Source organism: Entelurus aequoreus, linkage group LG22 (assembly GCF_033978785.1).
Source record: "Entelurus aequoreus isolate RoL-2023_Sb linkage group LG22, RoL_Eaeq_v1.1, whole genome shotgun sequence".
Taxonomy (NCBI): domain Eukaryota; kingdom Metazoa; phylum Chordata; class Actinopteri; order Syngnathiformes; family Syngnathidae; genus Entelurus; species Entelurus aequoreus.
Window position 1 is genome coordinate 42056608 of NC_084752.1, and position 17500 is coordinate 42074107.

Consider the following 17500-nt stretch of genomic DNA (forward strand, 5'->3'; position numbering starts at 1 on the left):
TTCCCTAGTAATTATATACACTTATTAAAGAGTAATTCCGTTACTAATTCAATTACATTTTTGGTAAAGTAAGGAATGACTTTTTTAAAGTCATTTTCAGAACACAGCTTGTCACACAGCGTCATGAAGCAGTGGCTAACACCTTTGTGTGTATGTCCTATGATAAAGTTTATTGTTCATTATTTTCATGCTGCTGCTGAAGTTTAAACATGTCCTCTTAAACCAGGGCACTTTATTTCACATTTGTTCTCTTATGTTTTTGTTAGCTGAAGACTTTAGCGTAGCTAAATGTTTTTGTTTAAAGAAGATTGGAGATTATATTTGACTTTTCTTATATCTTCAAGGCTTTTTTCCTCTTAAGTTTAAATCCTACACGTTTAAATTATAACAATATGTACTATATCAAATATTTACCACATTTTGGTCATTTTAAAGGACTACTGAAAGCCACTACAACCGACCACGCAGTCTGATAGTTTATATATCAATGATGAAATCTTAACATTGCAACACATGCCAAAACGGCCGGGTTAACTTATAAAGTGACATTTTAAATTTCCCGCTAAACTTCCGCTTGAAAACGTCTATGTATGATGACGTATGCGCGTGACCTCACGACGGCAACGGAAGTATTCGGACCCATGCAAACTGCTCTGTTTTCATCGAAAAATTCTACAGTATTCTGGACATCTGTGTTGGTGAATCTTTTGCAATTTGTTTAATGAACAATGGAGACTGCAAAGAAGAAAGTTGTAGGTGGGATCGGTGTATTAGCGGCGGACTACAGCAACACAACCAGGAAGACAGAGATGGATAGCAGACGCGTTAGCCGGCGAACTCACCTTAACTGCCTCTGTCTCGCCGACCGCATCTGTGATCGGGTGAAGTCCTTCGTCGCGCTGTCGATCGCTGGAACGCAGGTGAGCACGGGTGTTGATGAGCAGATGAGGGCTGGCTGGCGTAGGTGGATAGCTAATGTTTTTATCATAGCTCTGTGAGGTCCGGTTGCTAAGTTAGCTTCAATGGCGTCGTTAGCAACAGCATTGTTAAGCATCGCCAAGCTGGGAATTATTAACCGTGTAGTTACATGTCCGTGATTTAATAGTATTGTTGATCTTCTGTCTATCCTTCCAGTCAGGGATTTATTTATTTTGTTTCTATCTGCATTGGAGCCAGATGCTATCACGTTAGCTCAGTAGCTAAAGAGCTTCGCTGATGTATTGTCGTGGGGATAAAAGTCACTGTGAATGTCCATTTCGCGTTCTCGACTCTCATTTTCAAGAGGATATAGTATCCCAGGTGGTTTAAAATACAAATCCGTGATCCACAATATAAAAAGGAGAGTGTGGAATCCAATGAGCCAGCTTGTACCTAAGTTACAGTCAGAGCGAAAAAAGATATGTCTTTCACTGCATTCTAGTCCGTCACTCTTAACGTTCCTCATCCACGAATCTTTCATCCTCGCTCAAATTAATGGGGTAATCGTCGCTTTCTCGGTCCGAATCTCTCTCGCTCCATTGTAAACAACGGGGAATTCTGAGGAATACTAGCTCCTGTGACGTCACGCTACTTCCGGTAGGGTCAAGGCTTTTTTTAATCAGCGACCAAAAGTTGCAAACTTTATCATCGTTGTTCTCTACTAAATCCTTTCAGCAAAAATATGGCAATATCGCGAAATGATCAAGTATGACACATAGAATGGATCTGCTATCCCCGTTTAAATAAAAAAAATTCATTTCAGTAGGCCTTTAAGCATTGCCGTAACTGATTTTCTCAGCACAATTTTTTCCCGTTTCCATAGCAGCACACTTCCGACTTCCGGCAACAAACGTGTGTTCCTGCTTTCGGAAACAAACACTTGTATGTTCAAATCATGGCGGACTTGGTAACAGACAAAGAAGATTACTTTTTCAGACAAATGAGGATTCGCAGCCTTATCTTTTTGAAGCTGAATATACGGAGGATGAACTACTGGTTACAGACGCCAGCACGAAGAAAGGGTGAAACGTCGGAGCGGACGATGTCGCCGTGACTTTGACGCTGTAAATGTGGAACTTGGAGCCAACTATTTTGACATAAATGGAGTGCATACCCAAAATAAACCGGGAAAAAAACATTGAGTGAGTCGCTTTGATATTGATCATGATACATGCAGCCCGTCATGCATGTTATTACAACTACAGTACATGTGCTGTCGAGCTAGCTCTGTACAAACAAAACATGGAATGCGGGCTAATACTTTTACAGTTAGTAATATGATTATATTATGATTATAATATGACTGTTTTATGTTTTATAATTATAATATGACTGTTTTTCAGTCAGTACAGACTGGTGTTGTGCATTACAAACTAATAACTCATAACAACGTCCCTACAGCTTGGTTATAATACAGATTACGGAACGTAAATTTAGTATTGTTGGCGGTTTGATTGCTCCCATTAGCTGCATGGCTAGCCACCTAGAATGAGCCGATTTTGATATGTCTGTAAAAAGTGCAGTTCCCCTTTAAATATTTAAATATTGTACACAAAGTTTCTCCTGGGAAATGATGTAAAGGAGAGGATGCTGTTGACCTACATAGCAGACATCAATCAGCATCTTCATGTTTGTGTTGTATTACCTGGCACTTTGACACGCTAATCTGATTTATTGATGGATTATTGGCGGTCCAGACCACACTACAGAGCTTGTGTCTGATTCGGCCACTTGGCAAAGTCCTCGTCGTCTGCGGGCCAAGTCGCAGCATTACTGACTTGGCAGAATGTTTGGATTTATCATTTCACATCATGGAAAAAAGCTGACTTGATGAATATAATGTAAACACACAAAATAACATTTTTTTTAGTGTGAAGACATGATGGAAGAAGTTATTATTATTGTTTTAGTTCTTTTTGGCTTCTTGCAGATCGCTCCGTGTCATCACGTCTCCAATTCAAACATCAACGGTTCACTGAACGACCACCAGGGGGGGACTGAGGGTACGTTCAATTTTCTCTTTGTTTTCCTCTCCTTATTCACGTCTCCTCTTGTCCGGAGTGGAGTCCTTGTCTCCTCATTTCCTCTCTTCCTTCCATTTGTCATCAATCTCTTTTTCTCCCCTTCTTTCCTTCTTTTCCAGCATGTGGTTTATGTCCTTGTCTCTCCTTCTGTTCCTCTTGCAAGCTTTCGGCATTGGTCAATTTTTCATTTCACTCAACTCCGGTCATTCTTTCCTTCCTCTGCTTTTCTATCCTTAACTTTGCCTCCTTTCCTCCCCTTCTCTCTTTTCCCATTTTTACCTCCGCCGCTCTGAGTCTGTCTAACGCTCTCCCTGACCACCTGAGGGTACCACAGACTGTGGATGCTTTTAAAAAAGGCTTAAAAACCCTTCTTTTTTTTAAAAAAAAAAGCCTTTTTTTAGATATATGCATACTAGTTTTAGCTATTTGGCTGTTTTAATTTTAATTTTCTTTTCTTATCTTTTTATTTTTATTTTTTTGTTTATTTTTTAATACACTGTAGCACTTTGAGGTTGTTTACTCAATGTAAAGTGCTTTTTACAAATAAAATCTATTATTATTATTACCTTCCGCTCCCCTTTGCTTTAGTGCCTCTCATTTCCTTTTCTTTCCTCTCCTCTCAGTCCATTCTTTTCATTTCCTCATCCTCTACCATTTCCCTTTTTTGAGGTTGAATGGACCCAAGGAGGAAAGGAAGCATGCAGCCTTCATGTAGCAAAACTAGGAGAGGAAACCAAGATAGCATGTGGATGAGGACGAGGAAAGGAGAGGCCTAAGGTCTCGTCGTTTCCTTGATGCCGGTCACCCACTCATCATGTTACTGTCTTATTTGTCTTCGGTCCACAGTCAACGGTAACCATGGCAACAGCCCGCCTGCCACTATCCTGGACAAGTACGCCATTGGCAAAGTTATCGGCGACGGCAACTTTGCTGTGGTGAAGGAGTGCGTGGAGAGGTAAGTTAACTGGTTGTAATGCTTGGTTGTAAGTGGAAATAGAGATGTCCGGTATACTGCCTGGTATACTGTAGAACAGGACATTATAAACTGGGCTCAATCTGCCCTGCTCTAACGTATTTGTATGAGTGTAACAAATGTTCTGCAAGCTAGTGGTGAGTGCTTGAAGTGGCCTAGCAGTCAGCCAGAGCTTCTGAAATGCTGCGTTGAGACAGGGCATCTCCGTTCACTGCAAGCTGCAAAGTGTGCGCCACGCAGGGCAGACTAGCCACACCAAACTCCACCGTCATGCGTTGTCCTTGACCACAACGTGAGCTTTTTGTTGGTGGTTTTTGTTGTATTTTTGTTTTTTCTCGGCGGAGTCTTTAAGCGACGACTACACTGCAAAAAGTCAGTGTTCAAAAACAAGAAAAGAAAATACAAAAATGAGGGTTATTTTATTTGAACTAAGCGAAATTATCTGCCAATAGAACAAGAAAATTCGGCTTGTCAAAACTTTCCAAAACAAGTAAAATTAGCTAACCTCAATGAACCCAAAAATATCTTAAAATAAGTATATTCTCACTAATAACAAGTGCACTTTTCTTGGTAGAAAAAAATGCTAGTGCCATTATCTTGACATAATGATATGCGCCCGGCTTTACATTTCTTGAAACCAGCAAACTTATACTAAAAACTAATTTATAGTTCTTAATGGAAAGGCAACAAGGCAAGCGCTTGTTACTCTCGGGGTCTCCTAGCCGCTCAGGCAAATCATATTGTCTAAAAATGCATTTTTCCATAGATAACATGACATCATTGCGCCAAGTGCGTGCTCTTTCAGTCAATTAGTGCGCATATATACAGCCCGGCCCCCGGCCAAAAAATGTTTAATTGTAATTATGAAGTATTCAACTGAATGTGCATGAACTATTTCTGTTCAAAATAGTTATAAATGTCACATGTTAAATGTTTAAATATTAACTGTCAGTTTGCTGTACTGTGCCAACTGTACTACTATATGAGTACGTATGTTCTATTGTTTCATTGGAAATAAAACAGCAAAGTCCATTTGGCTGTCATCTGTTTTAATTATGAGACACAATTGTGTCAAAATCATGTTTTGTTTTTTTCATGCTTGAAATAAGAAATTATGACTTTAAAAAAGTAGTTTTCTACTTGTGAGTGTTGATGACACAGCTTTGCAACAGTTGATATTCTAGTTTCAAGCATGTTTTACTCAATATAGCTCATCAAATCTCAGCTGTAATATCTTACTGACATCATTTAGGAGCAAAACACTTAAAACAAGTAAAACACTCCAACATAAAATCTGCTTAGTGAGAAGAATGATCTTATCAGACCAAAAATAAGCAAATATCACCCTTATTTGAGATATTTCATCTTACTTAGATTTCACTTTTTGAAGTGTGTGGTACTACTTTTTTTCAGTGTTTGCTTTTCATCCATCTTCCGCTTGTATTCATCGTGTACCTCCTTATTATTCTTGAAGAGGTGGGAGATAAAATTGCTCGTATTAAAGGAAGACGTCTTGGTTCCTCCTCGCATAACCAACTTTTTGCAGTCATTGCAAATTGCCATTTTTTTTTATCCGTCCGACACACTTTAAAATAATCCCAAACCATAGACATGGTGTCATTAGTCAGTCACAGAGCGAGCTCGCTTGTTAGCCACGGCTACAGCACCGGCAACGACACACTCTTGTTGTTGTCATGCTGCGCTCGCGGCAGTTTGATGAGGTCATCAAGCGTCGCCAGTAAACCTCTCATGCTGCGGTCGTCAACTCCTGTGTTGTGTAGGGGGGAGGGGAGGGGCTGCTGACTGCGTTTATATCCGTGTTTTACCTAGGGGTGTAACGGTATGTGTATTTGTATTGAACCGTTTCGGTGCGGGGGTTCCGGTTTGGTTCGTAGGTGTACCGAACGAGTTTCCACACGGACATATTAAGTAGCGTAACGCACGTTGTGTAAACAATGCACACCGAGGCACAACACACGGCATGCTAGCAGCTAACGGGCTAGGATAGACTGACCATACGTCCTCTTTTCACCGGACATGTCCTCTTTTGCGGAGCTGTCAGGGCGGAGTTTCTTAAATGCATCAAATGTCCGGCATTTTGAGTTAGGGTTGCGTGTATTTTCAATGTACGTTCAGGGTTAAGAAGGGGTTAAAAACAAAACAAACAGCAGCATTGGTGAGGGAGGGGCAGAGAGAGACAGAGAGAGAGAGTTATGATAAACGCGCATGCGTCGCCAGGCTCTGCTTTTTATCCATAGATTTATCACATTTAATTTTTTATTATCTATAGCAGGGGTGTCAAAAGTGTGCCCCGGAGGCCATTTGCGGCCCACAGCTAATGTTTTAAAGGCCCACGGCACATTCTAAAAATACTATTCAAATAAACAAAAACATAACAAAAGTGAAATAAAAAAGCTTAAAGGTTAAATGTACTTTAGAAAAAGTTGCAATGTTGACTAATAAAACAAAGCTGTTTTTTTTTTCTTTCAAACTGTCATTGCTCAAAACATAATATTGAATCAAAATCAATGTTATTATGAATTATTGACCTATCCAAGGTTCCCATTACTTCACATCAAATATTACACTAAGAAAAATATTTTTGGTGGAAGATTTTGCAGATTTGGTTAATAAATAACCCAAAAATGTATATTTTGTTGTTTTCTTACTGTACCGAAACTGAACCGAACCGTGACCTCTAAACCAGGGGTCACCAACGTGGTGCCCGCGGGCACCAGGTAGCCCGTAAGGACCAGATGAGTAGCCCGCTGGCCTGTTCTAAAAATAGCTCAAATAGCAGCACTTACCAGTGAGCTGCCTCTATTTTTTAAATTGTATTTATTTACTAGCAAGCTGGTCTCGCTTTGCTTGACATTTTTAATTCTAAGAGAGACAAAACTCAAATAGAATTTGAAAATCCAAGAAAATATTTTAAAGACTTGGTCTTCTTTTGTTAAAATAATTTCATACATTTTTTTTACTTTGCTTCTTATAACTTTCAGAAAGACAATTTTAGAGAAAAAATACAACCTTAAAAAAGATTTTAGGATTTTTAAACACATATACCTTTTTACCTTTTAAATTCCTTCCTCTTCTTTCCTGACAATTTAAATCAATATTCAAGTACATTTTTTTTAATTTATTGTAAAGAATAATAAATACATTTTAATTTAATTTTTCATTTTAGCTTCTGTTTTTTCGACGAAGAATATTTGTGAAATATTTCTTCAAACTTAGTATGATTAAAATTCAAAAAAAATATTTTGGCGAATCTAGAAAATCTGTAGAATGAAATTTAAATCTTATTTCAAAGTCTTTTGAATTTCTTTTAAAATTTTTGTTCTGGAAAATCTAGAAGAAATAATGATTTGTCTTTATTAGAAATATAGTTTGGTCCAATTTGTTATATATTCTAACAAAGTGTAGATTGGATTTTAACCTATTCAAAACATGTCATCAAAATTCTAAAATTTATCTTAATCAGGAAAAATTACTAACGATGTTCTATAAATTATTTTTTTAATTTTTTCAAAAAGATTCAAATTAGCTAGTTTTTCTCTTCTTTTTTTCGGTTGAATTTTGAATTTTAAAGAGTCGAAGTTGAAGATAAACTATGTTTCAAAATTTAATTGTCATTTTTTTCGTGTTTTCTCCTCTTTTAAACCGTTCAATTAAGTGTGAATATAATTAATTATTAATAATAACATAGAGTTAAAGGTAAATTGAGCAAATTGGCTATTTCTGGCAATTTATTTAAGTGTGTATCAAACTGGTAGCCCTTCGCATTAATCACTACCCAAGAAGTAGCTCTTGCTTTCAAAAAGGTTGGTGACCCCTGATCTAAACCGAGGTACGTACCGAACCCAAATTTTTGTGTACCGTTACACCCCTAGTTTTACCGGATATGTACCGCTCCGTACAACGGCGTTTTAAAAAGTCATTCATTTTACTTTTTGAAACCGATCATTTCCGATATCACATTTTAAAGCATTTATTGACATCTCTATTTAAAACAGAATAAACCGAAATATTAGGACTGCTGTTGGAGATATTCTTGTACATTTTGACCATCAGTGTGGAAATAGTGTCAAAGTGCTTTGAGTACCTTTAAAGGTAGAAAAGCGCTATACAAGTATAACCCATTTAGCATTTATTCTACTGAGCGTGTTAAACTATAAAACTAAAATGTTTTTCCCTCAGGCGCCATTAAAAGATTCTTGTTGTCTGCGAAGTGTGCGATGTCTCGCTGAGTCGTCTTATTTCTGCCGCCGACTTTCATTAATCTCTGGGCTCCCCTGCTGAGCACTAACGCTTTGCTTCCTCTTGCTGTTTTACTGTTATGGCCGCCGTCTTCATTGCACGCCGTCTGTCCTTTCAGGTCCACGGGGAAAGAGTTTGCCCTGAAGATCATCGACAAGGCCAAGTGCAGCGGCAAGGTACGTCTTCGTTGTGTCGTCTCCGTCTTTGGTCCTCACGCCGCTCGCCCCCTGGCAGGAGCACCTGATCGAGAACGAGGTGGCCGTGCTGCGACGCGTGAAGCACCCGAACATCATCATGCTGGTGGAGGAGGTGGACACGCCCACTGAGCTCTGTCTCGTCATGGAGCTTGTCAAGGTGGGGTTCTTCATTCTTCAACGTCACTCATCTATTGATTGTCAACCCAAATAATGATTGGGAGTGCATGAGAAAGTACGAACCCCGTTTCCATATGAGTTGGGAAATGGTGTTAGATGTAAATATAAACGGAATACAATGATTTGCAAATCATTTTCAAGCCATATTCAGTTGAATGCACTACAAAGACAACATATTTGATGTTCAAACTCATAAACTTTATATTTTTTGTTGCAAATAATAATTAACTTAGAATTTCATGGCTGCAACACGTGCCAAAGTAGTTTGGAAAGGGCATGTTCACCACTGTGTTACATGGCCTTTCCTTTTAACAACACTCAGTAAAGGTTTGGGAAGTGAGGAGACACATTTTTGAAGCTTCTCAGGTGGAATTCTTTCCCATTCTTGCTTGATGTACAGCTTAAGTTGTTCAACAGTCCGGGGGTCTCCCTTCTGCTATTTTAGGTGCCACACATTTTCAATGTCTGGACTACAGGCAGGCCAGTCTAGTACCCGCACTCTTTTACTATGAAGCCACGTTGATGTAACACGTGGCTTGGCATTGTCTTGCTGAAATAAGCAGGGGCGTCCATGGTAACGTTGCTTGGATGGCAACATATGTTGCTCCAAAAGCTGTATGTACCTTTCAGCATTAATGGTGCCTTCACAGATGTGTAAGTTGCCCATGTCTTGGCCACTAATACACCCCCATACCATCACACATGCTGCCTTTTACACTTTGCGCCTATAACAATCCGGATGGTTCTTTTCCTCTTTGACGTCCACAGTTTCCAAAAACAATTTGAAATGTGGACTCGTCAGACCACAGAACACTTTTCCACTTTGTATCAGTCCGTCTTAGATGAGCTCGGGCCCAGCCAAGCCGACGGCGTTTCTGGGTGTTGTTGATAAACGGTTTTCGCCTTGCATAGGAGAGTTTTAACTTGCACTTACAGATGTAGCGACCAACTGTAGTTACTGACAGTGGGTTTCTGAAGTGTTCCTGAGCCCATGTGGTGATATCCTTTACACACCGATGTGGCTTGTTGATGCAGTACAGCCTGAGGGATGGAAGGTCACGGGCTTAGCTGCTTACGTGCAGTGATTTCTCCAGATTCTCTGAACCCTTTGATGATATTACGGAGCGTAGATGGTGAAATCCCTAAATTCCTTGCAATAGCTGCTTGAGAAAGGTTTTTCTTAAACTGTTCAACAATTTGCTCAGGCATTTGTTGACAAAGTGGTGACCCTCGCCCCATCCTTGTTTGTGAATGACTGAGCATTTCATGGAATCTACTTTTATACCCAATCATGGCACCCACCTGTTCCCAATTTGCCTGTTCACCTGTGGGATGTTCCAAATAAGTGTTTGATGAGCATTCTTCAACTTTCTCAGTCTTTTTTGCCACCTTTCCCAACTTCTTTGTCACGTGTTGCTGCCATCAAATTCTAAAGTTAATGATTATTTGCACACAAAAAAAAAGTTTATGAGTTTGAACATCAAATATGTTGTCTTTGTAGCATATTCAACTGAATATGGCTTGAAAAGGATCTGCAAATCATTGTATTCCGTTTATATTTACATCTAACACCATTTCCCAACTCATATGGAAACGGGGTTTGTAAAATGGGGGAAATGGTTTTCTTCAACATAACCGATGTTGATGAGGAACTAACTGCTAAGTCGGCGTTAATAACGCTGATGAGCTGATTGTAAACGATGACAACTGTCACACCAACAGCTTTGTGGGTAGCTAGTAGTGTAGCTTGCTACAATTCTCTGGGGATAGCTTCCCCTGTAGCTTAGCTACATTTAATCCAATCCGGGGACGGCGTGGCGCAGTTGGGAGAGCGGCCGTGCCAGCAACCTGAGGGTTCCTGGTTCAGTCCCCACCTTCTGCCAACCTCGTCACGTCCGTTGTGTCCTTGAGCAAGACACTTCACCCTTGCTCCTGATGGGTGGTGGTTAGCTCCCGCCTTCAGTGTGTGACTGTGTGTGTGAATGGGTGAATGTAGAAATAGTGTCAAATAGGGGTGTAACGGTACACAAACATTTCGGTTCGGTTTAGAGGTCACGGTTCGGTTCATTTTCGGTACAGTAAGAAAACAACAAAATATACATTTTTGGGTTATTTATTTACCAAATTTGCAAAATCTTCCACCAAAAATATTTTTCTTAGTGTAATACTTGATGTGAAGTAATGGGAACATTGGATAGGTCAATAATTCATAATAACATTGATTTTGATTCAATATTATTAGGGATGTCCGATAATGGCTTTTTGCCGATATCCGATATTCCGATATTGTCCAACTCTTTAATTACCGATACCGATATCAACCGATATATGCAGTCGTGGAATTAACACATTATTATGCCTAATTTGGACAACCAGGTATGGTGAAGATAAGGTACTTTTTAAAAAAAATTATAAAATAAGATAACTAAATTAAAAACATTTTCTTGAATAAAAAAGAAAGTAAAACAATATAAAAACAGTTACATAGAAACTAGTAATTAATGAAAATGAGTAAAATTAACTATTAAAGGTTCGTACTATTAGTGGAGCAGCAGCACGCACAATCATGTGTGCTTACGGACTGTATCCCTTGCAGACTGTATTGATATATATTGATATATAATGTAGGAAGCAGAATATTGATAACAGAAAGAAATGGGGGGAGGGAGGTTTTTTGGGTTGGTGCACTAATTGTAAGTGTATCTTGTGTTTTTTATGTTGATTTAATAAAAAAAAAATAATAATAAAAAAAAAAAATGATACAGATAATAAAAAAAACGATACCGATAATTTCCGATATTACATTTTAACGCATTTATCGGCCGATAATATCGGCAGGCCGATATTATCGGACATCCCTAAATATTATGTTTTGAGCAATGACAGTTTGAAAGAAAAAAAAAACAGCTTTGTTTTATTAGTCAACATTGCAACTTTTTCTAAATGACATTTAACCTTTAAGCTTTTTTATTTCACTTTTGTTATGTTTTTGTTTATTTGAATAGTATTTTTAGAATGTGCCGTGGGCCTTTAAGACATTAGCTGTGGGCCGCAAATGGCCTCCGGGGCACACTTTTGACACCCCTGCTATAGATAATGAAACATTAAATGTGATAAATCTATGGATAAAAAGCAGAGCCTGGCGACGCATGCGCGTTTATCATAACTCTCTCTCTCTCTCTCTGCCCCTCCCTCACCAATGCTGCTGCGCGTTTTGTTTTTAACCCCTTCTTAACCCTGAACGTACATTGAAAATACACGCAACCCTAACTCAAAATGCCGGACATTTGAGGCATTTAAGAAACTCCGCCCTGACAGCTCCGCAAAAGAGGACATGTCCGGTGAAAAGAGGACGTATGGTCAGTCTATCCTAGCCCGTTAGCTGCTAGCATGCCGTGTGTTGTGCCTCGGTGTGCATTGTTTACACAACGTGCGTTACGCTACTTAATATGTCCGTGTGGAAACTCCTTCGGCACACCTCCGAACCGAACCGGAACCCCCATACTGAAACGGTTCAATACAAATACACGTACCGTTACACCCCTACCATATAGTACTTTTCTTTATCGCACAGAGACAAACCCGCGATATATCCAGTATATTCCATGTATCGCCCAGCCCTACGTTATAGAATGTTCAAGTTTCAACATGACTATCTAATATTTATCCTCTATTAATCATTTGTTATTGTGTACTTTATTACACACTCATGTTCAATTTAAGCTATGATATATTGTGTGTTTATTTATGTTTGATGATGTTTTTTGTCAGTTTGTACTTGAAGTTTTCATGATTAAAACGACAGTTTGTTTGCTAACATCCATCATAAGTCCTTTCACCCCCCACATATAAGTGTGTGTAACTTGGCGTGTCGCAGGGCGGCGACCTATTCGACGCCATCACGTCGTCGGCCAAGTACACGGAGAGAAGCGCCAGCGTCATGGTGTGCAACCTGGCCGCCGCCCTCCAGTACCTGCACCACATGAACGTGGTGCACAGAGACATTAAGCCGGAAAACCTGCTGGTGGGTCTCGGTCGTTACACGCACAGGTGTGGTTCTGATCCAAAGGTGACCCAAGTGCATCTCCTGACAGGTGTCGGAGTATCCCGATGGCACCAAGTCTCTCAAACTGGGGGACTTCGGTCTCGCCACCGTGGTGGAAGGTCCTCTGTATACCGTGTGTGGGACGCCAACGTACGTGGCGCCGGAAATCATCGCGGAATCTGGGTAAGACCTTTTCTCTCGTCTCGTCTCAGTTCATAGGTCACATTACAGCTTGCCAATATACTTGTGGCGGTGGGTGTGGGGCTAAGGGTGTGGTCAATGTTAGGGATGATGTTTGATAAGAAATTATTGAGTTCGAGCCTATTATCGAATCCTCTTATCGAACCGATTCCTTATCGATTCTCTTATTGAGTCCAGATAGGTTGTTGTATATGGAAAAAAACACACAAAATTTGGTTTAACAAAAGCTCAGTTTTATTATATAAGAAAAAAATAAAATCTAATAAATAAATAAATATTGACTGTTACCCCCCTAAAAAAATTAAAAAAATAAAAAAAATATTGACTGTTGTTACCCAAAGTATATTAAGTGGGATGTTTCAGAAAAACAAATATATACAGTAACACAAAAACAACCTGTCTCTGTGATCACTATAGGTGTATAAATAATAATATAGTGTCAAATAAAATCAGTCTTGGGCACAAAACTGAAAATAATACAGCTCTCCAAAAAGTGCACTTCTGCTGCTATTGGAACATAACTGTTTGTTATGATGCTTTGACATTTTTGCACTTTATTTCTTTATTGAAAGAAAAATTCTATGAAGAGAAAAGTTGTTTGCAAATGTGGTTACAATGCTAAAAAATGAAAAGTTAAAGCTAAAAAAAGAAATACACTTTATTGAGTTAACATTATTTCTTTATAGGGAGAAAGATGTTATGAGCTGGGGAATATAACAACTACACTACCCAGCATGCAACGGGAGTGACGAGCATGCGCGGTAGCCCCAAAAAGTGTTGTTGCATGTCGTCACGTAAGAATGAGGTTATGAGCACGCTGTGAAAGTAAACGTCAAGAAGTCAGCCAACACGCCTCGTCTGCATTATTTATAATTAGACAGACAACACATCTACAGTGTGATTTTGTTTTGTTTACAAGGAAAGAAAAACAAAAGTTAAAAAAGGAGATGTGTTGTATATATATATGTATGTGCTGCGGTTGTTTTAAGAAGGTTGCGACAGCTGCCATAAAGGAGGTGCGTTGCTAGCCTGGTTGCTATGTTTCCGGTTGGTTGTAAAAGTGTTGGTCATGTGTTTTACCCTGCTCAAATCTCTCAGTAAAGTTATTCATTGGATTATACCTTTTCTTTTTTAACTTTATTACACCTTGGAGCGCTTTTTCCCGTCCATTTTTTTCCTGCTTTCGCTATCTGCGCCTAATGACTGAGCTACGTGACGTCATTTCTTGTGATGTCACACGGAGCATTTCTGGTCGGGACGGGATTCGTTCCGAGGGATTCGAATAAAGAACCAACTCTTTTTCTTTACTAAAGTGGTCTCGATAACGGGTACCGGTTCTCAAAAAGGGATTCGAGTCTGAGAACTCGGTTCTTTTCTTATCGAACAACCGGGAAAACCGGTTTCGAGTATCATCCCTAGTCAATGTGATGTCATCCTATAATATGCACTTTTAAAAACAAATCTGTGTTATTAGTATTTTTCTCTGATATTATGTCAGAGCACTGCAAAAAGTCAGTGTTCAAAAACAAGAAAAAAAAATTTACAAAAATGAGGGGTATTTTATTTGAACTAAGCAAAATTATCTGCCAATAGAACAAGAAAATTTGGCTTGTCAAGACTTTCCAAAACAAGTAAAATTAGCTAACTTCAATGAACCCAAAAATAGCTTAAAATAAGTATATTCTCACTAATAACAAGTGCACTTTTCTTGGTAGAAAAAATATGAGACCTTTTCGCTCAATATGTTGAAAAATATTCTTAAAAGAAGTAAATGCTAGTGCCATTATCTTGACATAATGATATGCGCTCGGCATTACATTTCTTGAAACCAGCAAACTTTTACTAAAAAGTAGGGATGTCCGATAATGGCTTTTTGCCGATATCCGATATGCCGATATTGTCCAACTCTTTAATTACCGATACCGATATCAACCGATATATACAGTCGTGGAATTAACACATTATTATGCCTAATTTGGACAACCAGGTATGGTGAAGATAAGGTACTTTTTAAAAAAATGAATCAAATAAATAAATTAAAAACATTTTCTTGAATAAAAAAGAAAGTACAACAATATAAAAACAGTTACATAGAAACTAGTAATTAATGAAAATTTGTAAAATTAACTGTTAAAGGTTAGTACTATTAGTGGAGCAGCAGCACGCACAATCATGTGTGCTTACGGACTGTATCCCTTGCAGACTGTATTGATATATATTGATATATAATGTAGGAAGCAGAATATTAATAAGAGAAAGAAACAACCCTTTTGTGTGAATGAGTGTAAATGGGGGAGGGAGGTTTTTTGGGTTGGTGCACTAATTGTAAGTGTATCTTGTGCTTTTTATGTGGATTTAATTAAAAAATAAAAATAAAAAAACCCGATACTGATAATAAAAAAACCGATACCAATAATTTCCGATATTACATTTTAACGCATTTATCGGCCGATAATATCGGCAGACCGATATTATCGGACATCTCTACTAAAAACTAATTTATTGTTCTTAATGGAAAGGCAACAAGGCAAGCGCTTGTTACTCTCGGGGTCTCCTAGCCGCTCAGGCAAATCATATTGTATAAAAATGCATTTTTCCATGGATAACATGACATCATCGCGCCAAGTGCGTGCTCTTTCAGTCAATTAGTGCGCATATATACAGCCCGGTCCCCGGCCCAAATGTTTTTAATTGTAATTTCGAGGAATTTATCTGAATGTGCTTGAACTATTTCTGTTCAAAATAGTTAGAAATGTTAAATGTTTAAATATTAACTGTCAGTTTACTGTACTGTGCCAACTGTACTACTATATGAGTACGTATGTTCTATTGTTTCATTGGAAATAAAACAGCAAAGTCCATTTGGCTGTCATCTGTTTTAATTATGAGACACAATTGTGTCAAAGTCATGATTTTTTATTTCATGCTTGAAATAAGAAATGATGACTTTAAAAAAGTAGTTTTCTACTTGTGAGTGTTGATGACACAGCTTTGCAACAGTTGATATTCTAGTTTCAAGCATGTTTTACTCAATATAGCTCATCAAATCTCAGCAACAAGCTGTAATATCTTACTGACATCATTTAGGAGCAAAACACTTAAAACAAGTAAAACACTCTAACATAAAATCTGCTTAGTGAGAAGAATGATCTTATCAGACAGAAAATAAGCAAATATCACCCTTATTTGACATATTTCATCTTACTTAGATTTCACTTTTTGCAGTGTGGTCCTCAAACTTTTTCCACCAAGTACCACCTCAGAAAAAACTCCAAGTACCAACATAATGACCAACATTAAAATACAGCAGCGTAGTAGGCCTAAGTATTCATTAAAAACAAGGCAAAGGTTTTATAATTTACAATGAATGTTTTATATTTTACCCCCAGTTTAAACAGTAGCACTGTGTTTGAATATAGGAAAGTAAAACACTGTACTTTAATGTGGCATCTGGATGTAGTTGTGGCTTGTGCAGCCCTTTGAGACACTTGTGATTAAGGGCTATATGTATACATTTTGATTGGTTGATTGATTCAAGAGATTCTCTGGCGTACCACAGTTTGAGAATCACTGTATTATGGAATTTTGCTAAACTTTTTTAATAATTTTTCTCATTGTACAATGTAACACAGGCCATATATCAGTGGTGGCTGCTGGTCTTTCAAGTAGGGGAAGCTCATTCTCATCTACTCTCCAAACACAAGTTCAGTCTCCAATTACAGATAGAAAATATAAAGATGCTGGATTTTACAAAGAAAAAGTCGCTTACGGGATTGAAAAATTTTATATTTTTCAAGAGGTCTGATTGGCCCACTTGGCTGTCAATCAAAAAAGGATTCCTCCTCAGACAATCCATCAAAATGAGGGTGGTCCCAAAAAGGAGGGATTTTTCAAATTGACTTTGTGTCGCTTTTGAAAGTGCTCCCCCTCTGGTCAACATATGAAATAACAAGTGTGTGTAAAAAATTTGAAGTGCTCCCCGTCTGGCCAACATATGAAATAACAAGTGTGTGTAAAAAATTAGAAGTGCTCCCCCTCTGGCCAACATATGAAATAACAAGTGTTTGTAAAAAAAATTGGAACTGCACCCTCTCGGGACAACATATGAAATAACAAGTGTGTGTAAAAAATTAGAAGTGCTCCCCCTCTGGCCAACATAGGAAATAAGTGTTTGTAAAAAATTGGAAGTGCTCCCTCTCTGGGCAACATATGAAATAACAAGTGTGTGTAAAAAAAAATAAAAAATGGAAGTGCTCCCCCTATGGCCAACATATGAAATAACAAGTGTGTGTAAAAAATTGGAAGTGCGCCCTCTCTGGACAACATATGAAATAACAAGTGTGTGTAAAAAATTGGAAGTGCGCCCTCTCTGGACAACATATGAAATAACAAGTGTGTGTAAAAAATTAGAAGTGCTCCCTCTCTGGACAACATAGGAAATAACAAGTGTTTGTAAAAAAATTGGAAGTGCGCCCTCTCTGGCCAACATAGGAAATAACAAGTGTTTGTAAAAAAATTGGAAGTGCGCCCTCTCTGGCCAACATATGAAATAACAAGTGTGTGTAAAAAATTGGAAGTGCTCCCCGTCTGGCCAACATTTGAAATAACAAGTGTGTGTAACAAAAAATGGAAGTGCTCCCCCTCT

At 38.4% G+C, this 17500-nt stretch overlaps 1 protein-coding gene across 2 annotated transcripts in view; it reads left to right on the top strand.

Annotated features, from left to right (window-relative positions):
* Positions 1–17500, top strand: part of dclk2a (doublecortin-like kinase 2a) — a 112565-nt gene that overhangs the window by 66492 nt on the left and 28573 nt on the right. For both annotated transcript variants that reach the window (XM_062033277.1, XM_062033278.1), the window contains exons 7-12: positions 2909–2981; positions 3849–3957; positions 8354–8411; positions 8470–8589; positions 12487–12633; positions 12704–12837. In XM_062033277.1, coding sequence (XP_061889261.1) covers positions 2909–2981; positions 3849–3957; positions 8354–8411; positions 8470–8589; positions 12487–12633; positions 12704–12837 — 641 coding nt within the window. The remainder of the gene's footprint in view (positions 1–2908; positions 2982–3848; positions 3958–8353; positions 8412–8469; positions 8590–12486; positions 12634–12703; positions 12838–17500) is intronic.